This window comes from Pseudochaenichthys georgianus, chromosome 8 (genome assembly GCF_902827115.2).
Source record: "Pseudochaenichthys georgianus chromosome 8, fPseGeo1.2, whole genome shotgun sequence".
In the NCBI taxonomy this organism is placed as follows: Eukaryota; Metazoa; Chordata; class Actinopteri; order Perciformes; family Channichthyidae; genus Pseudochaenichthys; species Pseudochaenichthys georgianus.
In genome coordinates this window covers 1,824,778-1,844,696 of record NC_047510.2, presented here as the reverse complement: position 1 = coordinate 1,844,696, position 19,919 = coordinate 1,824,778, and the positions used below count along the sequence as shown (strand labels likewise).

General features: G+C 45.5%; 1 protein-coding gene across 5 annotated transcripts in view; it reads left to right on the top strand.

The window, feature by feature from the left end:
* The first annotated feature begins 570 nt into the window (after nt 1-570).
* Nucleotides 571-19,919, top strand: part of rbfox1 (RNA binding fox-1 homolog 1) — a 299,812-nt gene continuing 280,463 nt past the window's right edge. For all 5 annotated transcript variants that reach the window (XM_034089337.1, XM_034089338.1, XM_034089336.1 and 2 more), the window contains exon 1: nt 571-891. In XM_034089337.1, the coding sequence (XP_033945228.1) occupies nt 796-891 (96 nt within the window). In that variant the 5' untranslated portion in view covers nt 571-795. The remainder of the gene's footprint in view (nt 892-19,919) is intronic.

Below are 19,919 nucleotides of genomic sequence, written 5' to 3'. Positions count from 1 at the left end.
AATGATGGCATCACAGTGTGTGTGTGTGTGTGTGTGTGTGTGTGTGTGTGTGTGTGTGTGTGTGTGTGTGTGTGTGTGTGTGTGTGTGTGTGTGTGTGTGTGTGTGTGTGTGTGTGGCTGCAGTCAGCATCCTCGATCGCCTCCAGGAACACATGTCAGAGAACTTCAATTCATCAGGAGGAGAGAGAGAGAGAGATCAGCATTTTGTAAAAGAAAACAAAATGTGCACACACACACACAGAACATTAGAAACACACACAGACAATGTGCTGCCTCCCTCACGCTCCAGTGATCGCAGTCACACTGACTGCTGGCCACACACACACACACACACACACACACACACACACACACACACACACACACACACACACACACACACACACACACACACACACACACACACACACACACACACGGACCAGCACGCATACATACTGAGTCAGACTCACGCTTATTCTCTCTCACACACACACACTGCAGCAGATCTCTCTCTCTCTTTCTCTCTCTCTCTCCCCCCTCTCTCTCCTCCCTCCTCCTGTTAGCACACATCACTCCGTGGCACAGGACTGGATCCTGTGCAGCTCCATCTCTCCGCTCAATCTCATCCAGTCCTCCTTTCTCTTTCTTTCTTTCTTTCTTTTTTCTTTCTTTCCTTTTCTCTGTGTGTGTGTGTGTGTGTGTGTGTGTGTGTGTGTGTGTGTGTGTGAGCTCACCCTGCTGCTCCCCCACCTCGCGCTCAGTGCAGGGCAGTGTACAGTCGGGGGGTTAGTGTTGTCAGCCAGAGGAGGGAACATGCAGCATCCTGGAGGAACCTGCGTGGCGTTACCCAGCGCGGACACCTGTCCCCAGCTGTCCTGCGCAGCCCTCACCTTCATGTATCTACAGCAGGTGAGTGTGTGAGTGTGAGTGTTTGTGTGAGTGTGTCTACAGTATTCCTCGTCTCGTGCACATGCCATTGTGTGCTGGGAAAGCGAGTGGAGCAGGATAACTGCGTGCTGACAGTGAGATACAAGTTTGGATATGAAGCCTGTGTAAATGCGTACAGTAATAACACTGAAACATTACTTTATTTAAATTAATTATGTCAACATATTTCACAAAACTGTATCAGGTGAGTTGAAAGCAATAATCTGAAGTAAAAACAATAAATCAGGTTCAACTTAATATTATTGCTTAAGTGATTTGAAATCTGTTGATATAATACATTTCATTGAAGTCAATGTTTCAGTTTTCAGTGTGTGTGTGTGTGTGTGTGTGTGTGTGTGTGTGTGTGTGTGTGTGTGTGTGTGTGTGTGTGTGTGTGTGTGTGTGTGTGTGTGTGTCCTGCCACCATGCTGAAGTGTGTACAGTTGATGCTGGGGCTTCCCCCCACTTATGTGAGGATGAGGCAGGGGAAGACCCCCCCAGGACAGGTTCACTGACTCTGTAGTGCTGCTAGACCTTCAGAAAAACACTTCCTTTCTGAATGACTTCATCATTCATGTTGTTGCTGGGTTCAGGACTCCAGATTTATGGTGTTTTTGTCAATTGTGACTGTGACTCTAATCACAATCAATATCTTTATACTGTAAAATAAATAGTATGAGTTTTCTTTTACTTATTTCATTTTGTTTGTGAATAAGTGATGCTCTCTGCATGGCGGAGCAGGGGGTTTGAACTGGACTGTAGCCAGAGTTTGAATGTGTGCTTATTTTCTCTTTTTTTAAATGACATAACATTATTATCAAGATCATTATTTTAAAAATGTCTACATTTCCTTTTTTAAGTATTATTTCATCTCTGGACTTATATAATATATAAATAATATGAAAGACCCTTCCATAATCATTTTTCAAGTCAGTTCCTCAGTCAAGTATGGTGCTGTTGAGTTGAGCAACATTGTGTTTGCATCAGACATCTATACAAAAAAAAAAAAGTATTTAAAATGTGTTTTTTATAGAAATGTATTCATTTACATTATTTACATGTATTAACCTGTTAAGCACTGAGCCTGTTTTTCAGGTCTCACGTTCGAAAATGACATGCCCAGAACAAATGACCATCTTCCCTTCTAAAAGGGTTAAATGAATAATCTGTTTTCTCAAAGTAATGATAAACCTGTGAGTTGAATGTAGAACAGTCAGAATCAGTATTGATGTTGTTATTATAAAGAAAGTTCAGATTGAAATGTGTTTACTTATAGTGAAAACTACCCTTGGATGATGGTTAGGTAGACTAAAAGCTTTAGGAATCCAAAGTACAAGATATAATAAGTACCCTGTATCAAGATTGATGCAAAACAAGTGACATTTGACCTTTTTAGAGAGGCTTAGCAAACAAACTCCACCTCTGAGGTGATTTGGGTGTAAATGGGCGTTTTTACCATTTCTCTGGAACCCATTGGTCGATTTTGGTGATTGACATCTCTTTTTGACCGTTAGAGCCATGCAGGTTTGCATGAGAGTGAAGCTATCTCTAGCTTTGACATCTGGAAACGGAAAAGCAGGTTTATTGCTTATGGATTATCAGAAATCATTTCAAAGGGACACACAGACACATTGGATTAACCTATGGATTAACTTCAGCAGCGTTTTTATCGTTTCAATGCCATTGAAGACCACTTTTGACCAGACAACGAACAAGGTGAGCCATGTTGCCGTTTTAGCTACCTATTGCCACATGTTTTGATGACTGTTCTTGTTATTATCTTCGCAAGTTCTTATCATAGAGTGATGATGTATGTACCGATCGATTCTGTGTCATCTCACGATGTGAATCGATGGGTTGCACGTGCAGCTACGATAAGTAATAAGGGTGTTATGAGTGAGTTTCTGTGCAGTAATGCGTCAGCATTTTTCCGCTCGTGGCTAATTCAGAGGCTCAGCGTTAGCTTTGTGCGTTTTTAAAAAATAAAAAAAATAAAAAGATGAGTTAGCTGAGTCTCTTCCCGTTACATGGATATAATACATTCATAGTTTATTGGGGGGGGGCAGTGTAGAACAGCTTAATACATTTTGATTACATTTATATGCGAGTGAGAAGTCCCCATCTTGACTTTTCTCATCGAGAGAGTAGGTTTGTGAAACAGTCATTATCTTTTTGGTGACGTACAGGTATGAGAAACTCAGGTATCAAATCTGGTGGTTAGAGCGTTATGAATTGAATACTTTGATCTAAATATTGGCAACCATAACATTGAATATAGTCCATACTTGTGTGCTTTTTCTTTGGCAGCCTTCACAGTCAATTGTGTAAACATACAATGTGAGCATGACTTCCTGTCAGATCAGGATGTTCATAGCAGCCATGTGAAGAGGCTGTATGGGGATCATATTTACTGTCGCACAGTAAAGTCCTTTCTACAGAGACAGGCATGGGTTTTCACATGTTGTGAACTAGTGGCACCCTTCAGGGTCAGGGGTCCCTCTGCTGCTGCTCAGAGCACAGAGCGCAGGAGTTATGGGTAATAACACTTGGATATAACAATACACATTTTGAATAACACTGTCAGAGAAGAGACAGTGTTCAGTTTAATAAAGTGTATAAGGTCAATGTTTAAGTGTTTTTGTACAGTATGTGTGAAATATTGAATATAAAAGCAGTACCTGTGAGTGGAGGAGCAGCTGTAGGGACCAGGATCCTGTGAACCCGTCCTGATGTTCCTCCATGCTCCAGCCTCAGATCAGATCCCAGTAGAGGGCGCTGCACCGTCACACATCCATCACTGAGAGCTCCACACAGACGGTCCTCTGACCACGACACCAGGAGAGAGGACACGATGTGTTCAAAAAGGAAATGTAACATTAATCACTTTATTCATCCTGAAAGAGTAGTTGGATGTCCTGCAGAGGTCCTTTTATAAAATACTGCTGCATGATTTGGAAAAATGAACTCATTGAGATTATTTTAAGTCTTGCAAGTGCAATATGATTTACGACATTACAAGGAACAATCATTTTTGAATTATTATTCAAATTATCATTGAAATGTATTTTGTAAATGATAATGTTATGATAAGGAGGATCTGTACCAAACAAGCATGTGTTATTGATTCTGGAGAATTGTTTTAGGCTGGGACTTCTCTTCAGCTCCACAACACTGCATTCATATTGTCATACTGATATTCTGTACACACTGTGAAGACCACTGAGACAAATGTAACATTTGTGATATTGGGCTATATAAATAAACATCGATTGATTGATTGATTGATTGATTGATTGATTGATTGATTGATTGATTCAGATATTTGTACATATTTTACCACATTTTGCGCCTACTGTGATTTGGACACTGCACTGGTTCATATGGTGATCTTCGCACTGCACTGGCTCATATGGTGATTTGGACACTGCACTGGTTCATATGGTGATTTTCACACTGCACTGGTTCATATGGTGATTTTCAAACTGCACTGGTTCATATGGTGATTTTCACACTGCGCTGGCTCATATGGTGATTTGGACACTGCACTGGTTCATATGGTGATTTTCACACTGCACTGGTTCATATGGTGATTTGGATAAAATGTTATTGAGTGTAATTATGAAAAACTAAAGTCAAATACAATTCTAATTCTGAGCAAACCTATAGTCATATTTTAAACATAGACCTCGCTCTCACAGATTTAGCTGAGAGAGATTTTGTCTGGCTGATGGTGGGAAATAATTATAAAATGAATAGAGACCCGAACAGAAATATATTTGTTGTTTACTGGGAGAATGAGATATGGAGCGTGGGATGGAGAGACGTCCAGAGTCCCCCCGGCCAGGGGTCTGTGAGGGCCCCGGCCCCCGGTCTGTGAGGGCCGAGTTGAATTATTGAAGGCCTCCCATAGTTCATATGGAATATGCTGCTTCAGCAAAACATGAAGGCATGAATGAGTTTCTGCAGCTGGAAGGGACGTGTGTGTGTGTGTGTGTGTGTGTGTGTGTGTGTGTGTGTGTGTGTGTGTGTGTGTGTGTGTGTGTGTGTGGTTGTTACACCATTATGGCTTAGTATTTGACAGTTATATAGATACATATACAATACCTATTTGACCTGCATTAATTGAATTGTCATCAGTTTATTCATTTTCTTGATTACTAAATTAATTGTTTTACATACTATATCATATTTGGTCAGTCCAAAGCCCAGAGATGTCGTTTATTAAGATTTAAAAAAACAAAAAAACATGTCCATATTGTAGGGGCTGAAAACAACTTGTTCTGGCACGTGTGGATGGAAATGATTTTGCAAAGCTTAATATCAAAATGTTTCCTTCAACTAAAAGGTGTTACTACTGTATAACATACAACTACATTAACCAGTGCACATTCACTGTGAAATTAAATGTTAATAATTAATATCATTGGTGGAATGTTACTTACTACATATACTATAGTACTGTACTCAAGAACAATTTTGAGTTACTTGAGTTAATTTTGGAGGCATTTTTTTACCTTTCAGTCCGCTAATTTTTTTTTATACAAATGTCAGTAAAAGCTACTTTGGAGGTATGGATTTATAATACAGAAAATAAACAAATACTTTTACTTTTTGTGCTTGAAGAATTGTTGTGAGACCAATACTTTTGTACTTTTACTTAAGTACCATTTTGAATGCAGGACTTTTACTTATAACAAATATGTTTACACTGTAGTATTGCTTATTTTACTCAAGTAAAATATCTTGTACTTCTCCCACCTCTGATTATCATAGTATTATTTTTTGTTTTCTCCCTTCGTGTTTAATCATTTACTTTCTTCAGTACCTGTACAGAACTCTTGAGCAGTCTCTGAGTTTGAGCCTGCGTTGTGTAAGCCTGCAGACTGAAGCTGTACAGGAGGATTGTGGGAGTTCTACTGCATGTCTCTGCAGTGCAACAGGTCTCAGTGTGTGGGCTGCTTTGTGTTCCTGTTTCCCTCAGAGTGGGTGTTCGGGAAGGGTGATGTTTGGAGATTGGTTGGAAAATACTTGTTTACACATTCTAATCTTTACAATATGTATTATGTATTCTCACATGACCTGTGAATATGTTCATGCAAAAGCGGGCATACATAAAGAAAGTGAAAATAAATGAAGGCACTGAAAAAATGTAAACGTTGACTTGAATTAAATGTATCATGTCAACAGATTTCAAATAACTGTATTAGGTTAGTTGAAAGCAATAATTTTCAGTTTGTATAAAAAAACAGTAGGTTCCACTTAATATTATTGCTTTCATCTAACCTAATATGTGAAATGTGTTGATATTATACATTTAAAGTCCACGTTTCAGTTTCTCGTGTACACCAGACCTTGTGTCTGAATATCCAGCTTTTTTTACATTCCCTGTTTAAAGGCTGAATGAAAGTGTTGAACTCTTTCTCAGTGTCGTTTAAAACCTTTTTCTCAGAATTACCTGGGTCATAATGTGTCTGTCCCACATTTAAACACAACTTATTTTCCGTCTGGCACCAAAACAAAAGCAAATATGTCAAAGAACTTTTCAAGTGAATAATTCACCAATTCTAATCATATTGGTATCATGCTATATAAATAACAGGTATATACATTTCCCAAAGCATATGTGCTTTAAATCACATTGTATATGTAGCTAGGGCTGCACCATTTGGAAAAAATAAAATAGTGAAGATATTGCGATATGATTCACCATATTGAAGTGATAGATCATCGTCGCGTCGTTAAGCTCATTAGCATTGTGAATATGACCATGGTGTGATTTTAAAGAGGATCTGTAACACACAAATATATTTTGTTCAATGTGTAGAATATGATGTGTAGGCCTGTATATTTCTGCAGCTCCACATCTTTGCATTCAAAATCATATTTAACACATATTCAGCCCTTAACAAATATTCTGCTTCCTGCTATTTAGATATTACACCAGTCCATTTTGTGATTGTCGTAAAACTTTGATTGATTTTTCAAGTCTTTATTTAGCTAATTCAAATCAGAGCATCTGATTTTGGGAAATTTCACGTATTAAAACATGAACATTTTTAATAGTCTTAAATGTCTTCATACTTTTTCTTGTGCTTTACATTCTGAATTGAATGTCCCTCTCACGTGTGCAAACGCCATGAATAAATAATGATAATGGATAATACAATAACACAGAACCAGGGTCGAGTTATAAACTGAGTTCTATTTCGTCCCTACTGACCGCCAGAGGCGGTGCTTTAGCACTGGATATGTCCTACGCGCGCATGCGCAGCTCGAGTACCAATAACAATAAAGTCACCTGTGACCCACGTGACACCGGCTATATCAGCCGGTGTCGTCAGAGGATCTGTTCCTTTCATCTTCTCGCTGCGCGAGGGTACCGTGGCTACGTTTTTGTAGCCTACAGCGGATTTCTCTGCAAACAGCTGGCCGCGTGCAGCTTCGCGACTGACAGTCGGAGCTACGGGTCGTTAAACGCGTCCTCCAGGAGCTGCGGCCGGCTGTGCAGAGCCTCGACAGACAGGTTTGTGTCAGCTTGTTGCTGGTGATGGCTGTGTTTCCGCACCCGCTCCCAGCCAAGTTGTCCTGATTACCGTCTTATTGTTTGTGGCTTAGACTTTCTGGTGACGACAGTGTTCCCGCTTCCTCTCCCATAAAGTTGCCCTTATGCTCTTTTGAAAGTTCTGCTTGTGGCGTTGTGCCCGAGCTATCATTAGCATTTGAGTCCCAGCTTTGGCTGCGTCCCTCATTCAATTTAGTATGGAAGCCCAGAGGGTCATACTTTAAACCCATTTTTCATTTAGATGCAGAAAGTAAGGTAAGTACTTTCTATTTCTTAGAAGCTATTATCTGGTCTTAACATTTGTGTTCTGACTTGGTCGCTTGATTGTTAGCAGCAGCCGCTTGGCTAACACCTTGCTGTTGAGCTTAACTATTAACTCAGGGCACTGCTCCCGCTCCCTGTAGCATAGGGTTTGATTGCAGTAGCGCTAGATCGTTGTATTACTGCTCCTAGTACTAGACTCCTAGCACTAGGATGATATGCAGAGAACATCTTCACGGCGGGTGCTGTGTGCTCGGCATGTGCGGTTACTACTGTAACCAGGCACGGTTCTATGCGGGCTGTTCTCTTTCTTAGAAGCTTAATTATCTGGTCTTAACATTGTGTTCTGACTTGGTTGCTTGATTGTTAGCAGCAGCCGCTTGGCTAACACCTTGCATGTACGGTTAAGCTTAATTATTTAACTCAGCTGGTGAGGGCAGTGCTCTCGCTCCCGCTCCCGGTAAACGCATTGGTATGGTTGCAGTAGCGCTATATAGTCGTATTTACTGCTCCTAGTACTAGACTCCTAGCACTAGGACGATATGCAGAGGACAATCTTCACTGTGTGTGCCGTGTGCTCTGCATGTATGGCCATTAAGGAGGATTTCATCCTCCCAATATTATATTGTCTAGTGGGCCAGCCGTTGGCTGACACTTTTAGGCACCGGCCACAGTTACTATTGTAACTAAGGTTCTAAGCCGTAAGTACTGGCCATAATTACTCCTGTAACTACGGTTCCAAGCTGTGTAAGTACTGGCCATAGTTAATACTGTAACTACGGAGTTAAGCCGTAAGTACTTGCCATAGTTACTACTGTAACTACGGTTCCAAGCCGTGCACGTACTGGCCATAGGCAATACCGTAACTACGGCTCTATGCCGTGTAAGTACTGGCCATAGTTACTACTGTAACTACGGTTAGATGCCGTGTGAGCCCTGGCCATGGTTACTGCTGTAACTACGGCTCTGTGCTATTCTCTTCTTTAGAAGCTAGTTATCTGGTCTTAAACATGTGTGTTATTTGACTTGATCTCGCTTGATCGTTAGCAGCAGCCGCTCGGCTAACGTTATTTTACCCAGCTAGGTGAAGGCAGTGCTCTCGCTCCCGCTCCCTCTACCGGTAATGCGGATGTAGCTACATCCCTTTTTCTGTTCGGCGAGTAGTAGCACCGCTCTACTCTTCCCGTTCAGCAGGTAGCTGGTGAAGGCTGTGTTCCCGCACCCGCTCCCGGTTACGCTGCATCTGGCATTCGTCTCTAACTTAACCAGTGAAGGCAGTTCTCGCCCCCACTCCTGGTAGACGCCAAACGGCCTCGTTTTTCCATTAAGCAGGTAGCCGGTGAAGGCTGTGTTCCCGCACCCGCTCCCGGTTACACTGCATCTGGCATTCGTCTCTAACTCAACCAGTGAAGGCAGTTCTCGCCCCCGCTCCTGGTAGACGCCAAACTGCCTTGTTTTTTGTTAAGCAGGTAGCTGGTGAAGGCTGTGTTCCCGCACCCGCTCCCGGTTACGCTGCATCTGGCATTCGTCTCTAACTCGACCAGTGAAGGCAGTGTTCTCGCCCCCGCTCCTGGTAGACGAGGAACTGCCTTGTTTCTCCGTTAAGCAGGTAGCTGGTGAAGGCTGTGTTCCCGCACCCGCTCCCGGTTACGCTGCATCTGGCATTCGTCTTTAATTTAACCAGTGAAGGCAGTGTTCTCGCCCCCGCTCCTGGTAGACGCTAAACTGCCTTGTTTATTCCGTTAAGCAGGTAGCTGGTGAAGGCTGTGTTCCCGCACCCGCTCCCGGTTACGCTGCATCTGGCATTCATCTTTAATTTAACCAGTGAAGGCAGTGTTCTCGCCCCCGCTCCTGGTAGACGCTAAACTGCCTTGTTTCTCCGTTAAGCAGGTAGCTGGTGAAGGCTGTGTTCCCGCACCCGCTCCCGGTTACGCTGCATCTGGCACTCGCCTCTAGCTCAGCCAGTGAAGGCAGTGTTCTCGCCCCCGCTCTTGGTAAACTGCCTTATTTACTAATCCAGCTAGGTGAAGGCAGTGATCTCGCTCCCGCTCCTTCTGCCGGTAACGTGGGTGTAATTACATCCCTATTTCTGTTGGGCGAGTAGCGGCGCGGCTCTACTCTTTCTGTTAAGCTGGTGAAGACTGTGTTCCCGCACCCGCTCCCGGTTACGCTGCATCTGGCATTCGTCTCTAACTCAACTAGTGAAGGTAGTGTTCTCGCCCCCGCTCCTGGTAGACGCGGAACTGCCCTGTTTTTCTGTTAAGCAGGTAGCTGGTGAAGGCTGTGTTCCCGCACCTGCTCCCGGTTATGCTGCATCTGGCATTCATCTCTAACTCAGCCGGCAGTGTTCTCGCCCCCGCTCCTGGTAGACGCTGAACTGCCGTGTTTATTAATCCAGCCAGGTGAAGGCAGTGCTCTCGCCCCCGCTCCTGGTAGACGAGGAACTGCCTGTATTTTTTCCATTAAGCAGGTAGCTGGTGAAGGCTGTGTTCCCGCACCCGCTCCCGGTTACGCTGCATCTGGCATTCGTCTTTAATTGAACCAGTGAAGGCAGTGTTCTCGCCCCCGCTCCTGGTAGACGCTAAACTGCCTGTTTTTTTTCCATTAAGCAGGTAGCTGGTGAAGGCTGTGTTCCCGCACCCGCTCCCGGTTACGCTGCATCTGGCACTCGCCTCTAGCTCAGCCAGTGAAGGCAGTGTTCTCGCCCCCGCTCTTGGTAAACTGCCTTATTTACTAATCCAGCTAGGTGAAGGCAGTGATCTCGCTCCCGCTCCCTCTGCTGGTAACGTGGGTGTAATTACATCCCTATTTCTGTTGGGCGAGTAGCGGCGCGGCTCTACTCTTTCTGTTAAGCTGGTGAAGGCTGTGTTCCCGCACCCGCTCCTGGTTACGCTGCATCTGGCATTCGTCTCTAACTCAACCAGTGAAGGTAGTGTTCTCGCCCCCACTCCTGGTAGACGCGCAACTGCCCTGTTTTTCTGTTGAGCAGGTAGCTGGTGAAGGCTGTGTTCCCGCACCCGCTCCCGGTTATGCTGCATCTGGCATTCGTCTCTAACTCAGCCGGCAGTGTTCTCGCCCCCGCTCCTGGTAGACGCTGAACTGCCGTGTTTATTAATCCAGCCAGATGAAGGCAGTGCTCTCGCTCCCGCTCCCTCTGCCGGTAACGTGGGTGTAATTACATCCCTCTTTCTGTTTGGCGAGTAGCAGCAACGCTCTACTCTTTCCATTAAGCAGGTAGCTGGTGAAGGCTGTGTTCCCGCACCCGCTCCCGGCTACGCTGCATCTGGCTACCTACAGAATGGTTCATTCATGTAGCACCTGTATGGCCGCTTCTGGCGGTCAGTGGGGACGAAATTCGAGCATCTGAGGGAGGTTCTCACGGTAAACGCCTGCATGAGCTGTAGCTGCATGCCTCGGGTGCTCAGAGTGGCTAGAATCACTGAGGTGGAACGTCTGGCAGCAGCCAACAGACACCTCTCCTTGTCACGTCCTCCTCCAGATCAATTCGGCCGTTCCCGGCGACTTGAGGGAGCGATGGCTATGTGTGCTCCCCCCAATAGAAGGACTAGAAACAGGCTGTCCTCTAAAGTGGATCGGCTAGCTGCCGATAGGGGCATGATGAAGTCGCCTCTTGGCCCTTCAGGGCAGACCAGGCAGCAGCACTCGGGTCCTCGCAGACCTGTGCCCACTCCCAGCAGGCCCAGGGGCCGCTCTAGCAGCCGCACTCAGCCGCCGGATTACAGGGGTGGTCTGCAGAGGTCTTCGCGGCCCACTCAACCGCCTCCCAATGACTTTCGTGCCCCATGTCGCCCGCCTTCCAGGCGGCCTCGTGCCCCAGAGCTTTACCAGAACCCCCCAAGAGGCTCCAGGGTCCGGGGGGCTGGGCTCTGAAATCCCGGGGGTGGTCGGCGGCTGCTTTCCCAGCAGCAGCTCAGTTTCTGGGCAGTCTGTACTTCCGTCCCTTGGGTGGTTTTCACCTTAACTCAGGGGTACGGACCGCAGCTCCGGCCCCTAGCCTTCGGCTGGGTCTAATTGACAGCGATCCGGCAGGGGCCCTACCTCTGGGCCAAGAGTTGTCCGTCCTTTGTCCAAGGACGCAATCAACCCAGTAAGACCCTCTGCTTAGCCAGGGGATTCTACTCGGCATACTTTCTCGTGAGCAAGAAAGTCGGCGGATTTCGCCCGATCTTGGACCTCAGAGGAATCAACAGATTCCTGAAGGTGCTGCCATTCTATATGCTGACTACTGCATACGCACAGGTGGAGTGGTTCTCAACCGAGGGATGCCTACTTCCACGTGGGCCGGGCAAGAGGGTGCCTCATATTCAGTTCCTCCGGCCCTTGGGCAGACTGGCAGCTGCCTCGGCCGCTGGGCCCTTAGGCACAGTGAAGTCAGAGTGTCGCAGCATTGCTCCACTCTCTGTCACGCTGGAGGGGCAGGGCCTATCTTCTGGTAGGCGTGCCCATGGGCTCCATCCCATCCCGCCAGGAGACCATCACCATAGGTGCATGTCTCTCAGGGTGGGTGCAGTGCGGCAGGGCAGGACCGTTCAGGGTCAGCGGTCTGCCCAGCAGAGTGCGCGCCAGGTCAACGTGCTAGAGCTTCGGGCCGTGCAGCTTGCACTCACGCACTTTCTACCCCAACTGGGGGGCAAGAATGTGCGTGTTCCTTGGGGACAGCATGTACATTGTTGCTTAGACAACAGTCCCTTCTAGATAGTGGACGTTCTCACTCCACTCTGAATTTATGTGGCTGCGATTCTGCCCGACATGTTCGGGTCGACGGCGCCACGGCGGGGTGCCACAGGTCGGTGTCCCTCTTTATGAGAGGGGCTTTACGGCAGCGTCCCCCTTGCACCCCGAAGGCTCCGGCTTGGGACCTGCCCTTGCTGCTGGATGCCCTATCATTTCTGCTTGCCATAACCTCAGGGAAGCGAGTCGGGGAGTTGCATGTCCTCTCCATAAACAATACATGCCCGAGGTGAGACTCTCAGGCGTTGCCCTTTGGGCAAATGTGGCATTCCCGCCCGGGGTCCTTCCACAAACCCACTTCAATCAGCCTGCCCAGCTGGCACGCTTTGACATTCAGGAGTACGGCACATCGAAGTTGCTGTGCCCTGGGGGTGCCCAAAGGGCGTATATCAAGGCTACTGCCTGTATACGGCAGGAGGAGCAACTCTTGAGTTTGCCCTGGCGGCACTAAAGGAGGTTAGGCCCTCTAACCAGTGGCTGCCCCACTGGGTTGTCGATACCATCTCACAGGCTTACGGGGCCAGTGGCCGCCCCCTGCCATCAGGCTGAGATGCCACTCTACAAGGAGCATCTCAACATATTGGGCTGCCCTGAGAGGGGTGCCCCTGGAGACCATCTGCGCCGCGGCGTCGTGGGCGTCTTCTGGCACATTCTCCAGTTGTCATCAGGTCAATGTCGCCACTCCCCATTCTTTGGGCGTGGTCCTTTTGCCGAGCTCCGCTGCTTCCAGTGGTGAGCAAGGGCTTGGATTCTTCATGACATTGTTGGTATAAGTCATCCAGTGCTAAAGCACCGCCTCTGGCGGTCAGTAGGGACGAAATAGAACGATAGTTACGGCTGTAACTACGGTTCTATGAGTCCCGGATGACCGCCAGAGTTCCCTGTCACTCAGAATTCTTGTGTGCTCGCGAGAAGATTCGGGGAACAGATCCTCTGACAATACCGGCTGACATAGCCGGTGTCACGTGGGTCACAGGTGACTTTGTTGTTATTGGTACTCCAGCTGCGCATGCGCGCGATGGACATATCCAGTGCTAAAGCACCGCCTCTGGCGGTCATCCGGGACTCATAGTACCGTAGTTACAGCCGTAACTATCGCTCAATGGGGGTCACACACACAAACACACACACACACACACACACACACACACACACACACACACACACACACACACACACACACACACACACACACACACACACACACACACACACACACACACACACACACACACACACACACACACACACACACACACACACACACACACACACACACACACACACACACACACACACACACACACACACACACACACACACACACACACACACACACACACATACCATGTACAGTATACATCACTTCAGGGGACATTACTTTGACTTACATGCATTTCCTGGAGACTTATCCTAACCTTAACCATAACCAACACATGCCTAACCCTAACCCTTACCCTTAACCTTACGCTTACCCTAACCCTAATCCTAAACCTAACTAAGTCTTCACCCTAAAATTAATGATTCCCCTCATGGGGACCTCCAATTTGTCCCCATAAGGGAAGCCAGTCCCCACATGTGACTATGTAAACAGATGTAGGTCCCCACAAGTATAGTAATGCTAGACCACACAAACAGACACACAAGGCCGGATTGGGACAATAAAGTCAGGCCGGGAATTATACCCCCAGCCAGGCCACTACCAGTTGTTTTTTTGTGCCATTTTGCTGGATTTATTTGTCAATATTTACAGCGTTGCTGCCCGTAGTGATAGCCCTATAGTTTAAATCTACGACCCAAAAATAAACATATGGACATGGGTTACTATTTAAAAAATAAAGCGCAAATGTATTTAGGAACCTATGTGAACATATTTTAAGTGGGGGTGGACCTCAAATCCTCTAGGGATGCTCCCCCGATAAGATATATGTTTTAATGTTGGAGTTAAATGCATCAATCTAGTGCATATTGAGGGGGAAATAAAGAGACTAGATCTATGGAAACACCCATATGAAACAACTGTAAACATTTAAATAATCATAAAATCATAAGAACATGGCCATAACCAATAACATACCATATCCAATATGAAAAAACATTGAAACGTGTTTATTTATATATTTTCGGTTCATTTATAGTTGCGAGTGTGTCTGTGCTCTTGAACCAGCCTCACCTGTTTTCCCCCCTCTCCCCCCTGCTCCTCTTTGAGACTTTACAAGTTTATCTTGCCTTTTTTCACCTAGTTAACATTTTCTTTCTTTTTAGTCAAGCATGTTTTACTAATCACTCCCCCCTCAAATGGAAATATGTGTTTACATAAATGGTGACCAAACCGTTTGAGACCCACTGAGATAACTGACTATCTAAACACTCAGAGTCCTTAACCTCACCTAAACTGAAGTTATCAGCCTCTCAGTCTGACAGCAGAGAGCCTTGTTGTTGAAACATCTCCTTAAATCCATTAGCGCAGCTAGCTAGCACCTGATGCTAACAACAACACGGCGGCGGCGGCAGCAGCAGCAGCGGCAGCGGCGGCAGCGGCGGCAGCAGCGGCGGCAGCAACGGCAGCAGCGGCAGCAGCAGCAGCAGCAGCAGCAGCCCTCTACTTGCTACAAACTTAAATATGAAAAGGTTGAACTACACGCACACACATCATCTCGGCTCGCGCAGCACGCTCACAGGCATAGATTGCGCAATAATGTATTGCGCACCTTGGAGGTGCAGCGCAGGCATATTGTCATTCAAGAGATGCGTAGTTCTTTTGGAAAACATGTTTTTCTTTTAGCCTATACCTCGTTATCATAAATAATACTCATTACATTGACACATGCATTATTTGTGATTAAAATAATGGTTGTTGGTAATGCGCCCCCCACATACGTATGATTTCCCTCCTTATGGGAGCTCAGCTCCCATTGGCTCCCACATAACTCGAACCCTGCACAGAACCAATAAAGGAACACAATCTATAAGCTGTAAACAGTGTTTCACTCTGGATGTATGGGGGGGATGCTGCTGTGTTTTTATGACCCAGTTTCCAGCACATTGGCATTGTTGGCCTTCTGCCGAAGATGCAAGGGAGCGACTCAGAGAGTGTGTGTGAGCGAGCAGGAGCCTGCAGCAGAGAGTGTTTGTGAGCGAGAGAGCCCGCAGCTAGCAGAGAGACAAGAAGCTAGCAGCAGCAGTCACTTGACAGAGACTCAAAGTGACCACGCCCTAATTTATGCAAACACTTTAAGACCTAATATAAATAAAAGGGTCGCGTTAGAAAACAATTCAATCACAGATTCATAATCATGAAGGTGGAACCTAACTCTATCCATAATAAAATGTATTGCAGCCAGGGGTAGAAACATGTTTTTTTCTGCTGTAAAGTTGGGCATTTTAACATGGGGGTATGGAAATTGCTCCTTTCTGCAGCCATCGCCTATCGGCTAATATATGAACTGCAGTGTGTGGCACTTCCGTATTGGCGTCCCGGCTCTGCCCCAGTTTGCCATTTGGGTCCTACTGAACACCTTCATCCTTAAAAGCAGAACACTAATATGCAGGGAGATATTTGTTAAGCTGATGCACAACATTTTGTTCAGCTGAGTGTTTATACAGAGGACAGAGTGCATGACTGCATATTATTTTTATACTTTATAATATGAACCATTGCACATTCCTGCTCGGTTATTTTTGGAATTGAAACATATTGTACATATTTTATTTTACACTCATTTATTTATTTCACTATGTTTATGTAATGCACCAACAGTGATGAGGTATATTTGTTGGCAGACCCAGTAGTTAGGGCTCCTTCGACAATAGGACTTTTCCATTGAATGTTGGAACACTGAAGAAAGAAGCTCTGAAGCAGGAAAACACAATAAAGGTATTTCATTGACAGCTTCAGTCATATCAACACCATTTGAGATGCCAGGCTGCGTGAGGCTGCTCTCCCCTGTGTTGTGGTGCTGGATGGACAGATCCTGTACCCTGACCTCAGTCTTTACATTACAATTATTAGCTGTCGCTTTTATCCAAAGCACTTACAGTACACTGTTTCTAAGTGCTAAGTGCTCCATAAAGAAATGAGCATTCCTTCTTTTATTTCTTTTATTCTCCAAGTTCAGTGGAAACAGGTTGGTTTTCAGTCTGCGACAGAATGTAGACTTTCTGCTGTCCTGATGTCAATAGGGAGCTTTGCCACCACGTGGGAGCCAGGATAGCAAACAGGTGTGCTTTAGTTGACAATGTAAGGGAGCAGTGAGCCGATGTCCTGGATGTAGGAAGGACCTGCTCCATTCACAGCCAGTGAAGGGAGAGAGGAGTGACGTCGTGTGAAAGGCCATTTTTTACATGCCATTGATTATCGATGATCAATATCAGCCGGTACACTGATGGTTATCTCAGTGTGAGCTTGTAGACAACACTTTATAGTAGAAAGCATTATTACCGTACGTGTGGCATGGAGTGGGGTGTGGGCATTTACCATTCAAACCTACACAGCTATGTTATAGGTTGCATTATGGGAAATGTAGCATTTTTGGAAATGGATGCTTTTCTTGGAACTAAAAGTCAGAGTATTTTGGTTTTCATCTATCTCCTTTGTGGGCCCCATCGGAAACCAAGTGTAAATGACTTCTGAGTGGTCCAGTCTGTATAGGGAATTGGCTCGGAAACCGAAGGGTTATGGGTTCGAGTCCTGGTCCGACTGTAAATACAGAGTGTGGACTGGGAGCTGGAAAGGTACCAGTCCACCTGCCGGTCCCTGCAGAGGTGTCCTTGAGCAAGGCACCGAACCCCCAACCTCTCCCGGGCGCTGGGCAACGGGAAGCCTCCTCCCTCTGTCACCGCTCCACCACGGCATGGGCCTGTTTGTGTTTATCATCTATTTGTGTAATGTAAATAACACCTCAATTGTCCTTCAGCGATTAATACAAGTCTGCCTTTCTTTCACTCCTTGAATAGTTTCTGGACCACACATAATAGAATGCACACACAATGCTGGTCCGACACCTTCGTTGTACATTTGATCTGCACATGAAATTGGTTTAAAGTAAGAAAGATATAGAATATCACCAAACCGCTATTAAACCTTTGACATCAGCTGCTTATAAAAAAAGGAAATGCACAAAAAGGAGTCTGAAAGAGAGAGTGGTGGAGATGAGAAAAGGAGGGGGGGATAGACTCCACAACCTCATTATGTCTGTTGGCATTCTAACTCCTTTTGATGATTTAGTAAGAAGAGGAGAAGGAGGGGGAGGAATAGATGCGTTCCCTCCTCCATCCATGACACCATTTCACCCCCCCCCCCCCCCCCACCCCACCCCCAAGAGGAGAGAGGGAAGAAAGGGAAGTGAGTGTCTTTAATTTAGAGGGATCCCGAATGCATGAAATCCTTTATGCTATCTGGGTCAGAGTGTGCCTTACAGGCTGAGGACACACACACACACACACACACACACACACACACACACACACACACACACACACACACACACACACACACACACACACACACACACACACACACACACACACACACACACACACACACACACACACACACACACACACACACACACACACACACACACACACACACAGTTCATTTTGTGAGCAGCTCCCTGTTATGCGTTGCTGAGGGAGGTTATGGTATTTATAATGTATTGGCAGTGTGGTACGAGCTCCCCTGTTAAAACAAATTCTCAGTCTAACCCTTTACATTGAAGTTCCCTTTAAGGTGCTTTAACATTACAACATGTTAGCAACTTACTATATTCTATACACATGGTCTGACAGTATTAAATACATTACTTCAGTAAAACTGTGACTATACTAGGTATACTAGGTATACGAGGTATACTAGGGGTGTAACGGTACATGTACCTGTACCGGAATTATTCGGTACGGCCCCTTTTGGTTCGGTACACGAGTCTTCGAGTCCGAGTCACCAAGGGAGAGTCATAGTCGAGTCCAAGTCCGAGTCACCCAAGTAGTGTCCGAGTCGAGTCCGAGTCATCATTACCTGTGTTCGAGTCCGAGTCCGAGTCACCCAAGAAGAGTCCAAGTCAAGTCTGAGTCATCATTACCTGTGTTCGAGTCCGAGTCCGAGTCACCCAAGAAGAGTCCAAGTCAAGTCCGAGTCATCATTACCTGTGTTCGAGTCCGAGTCCGAGTCACCCAAGGAGTGTCCGAGTCGAGTCCGAGTCATCATTACCTGTGTTCGAGTCCGATTCCGAGTCACCCAAGAAGAGTCCGAGTCACAAGTCTTCATGTATTAACCTTAGTGGATATATGTGTTGAAATGTAGCTGGAGCTCCTCTACATTGCTTTCATCCTGTCATGTTACACTAATGTGTCTATTGAACTTCTGTGCAGCCAGTTTGGCTACAATTCTTTTATTAAAAAGGTGCTATACAAATATAAAGCTTATTACTAATATTAATTATTATTATTATTATTATTATTATTATTATTATTATTATTATTATTATCATCATCAAGGTTGAGTCCAGTTCCAATAGTGCCTCCAGTGCTCCGTTCTGCAATCTTCAAAGAGCTGCTTTACAAATGAAAATGGTATACATTAAACACAATGACACAATTGAACTTATTTAATGGTTTGAAAACCCACAGAAACAGAAAAGGCATTATTAAGAACACTAGAACATGAGAAAGCATGCAGGGCTTTCTACGCAATATAAGTAACATTTTCATTACATTTCCAATTTGAATCTGGCTCGAATGACAAAGTCATAGAACCAATTCCTCTCTATGTTAGTGACGTGATGGGGTCCGCTCTCCTGCCATACTGTGGCCCTATCGGACAGACACCCAGTTGAAATGATGCATTTAGAATGCTTCAAAAGCATCTTACAGGTGTACGGAAAAAGCACAAACAACGCCAGCAGAGCCGAATGAGGCCACTTAGAGTATTACATCTTAAGATAAGATAAAAAGAGCAAATAAATGTTGCCTCATCTTAAAAACAGTGACCCACTCTTATATCACCAGTAAGCCCTGCCATGCTAGGAGTCCATGTCTGGACCCTGTTCAGCCTCAGGACCAGCCTGACATCATATTAATCAACACATTATAAATCACCAGAAAAAGAACGATAACACTAATTGGAATACACAAACTAATTCACACAGAAACGTGCAGTGCCACCTGCCCTAAACTGTGTGGCAGATGAACTGAGCACAACCTCAAAACTCCAATCAATCCCAACAAAAATATTTCCCCAAATTGAAATACAACCATCCTGTATTTGAGCACATAACAAACATTCAACACAATCCAATCCTGTTAGGAGAGCTCACAGGGAACTTTAGTCTGGCATAACAATAGTGTTTATCTGCTAGCGTCAGGAGCAGGTGAGCACCCTCTCAGGCACACACACTGAAACATCCTTGTTGCATTTTAAAAGCATCAGATTTGACAA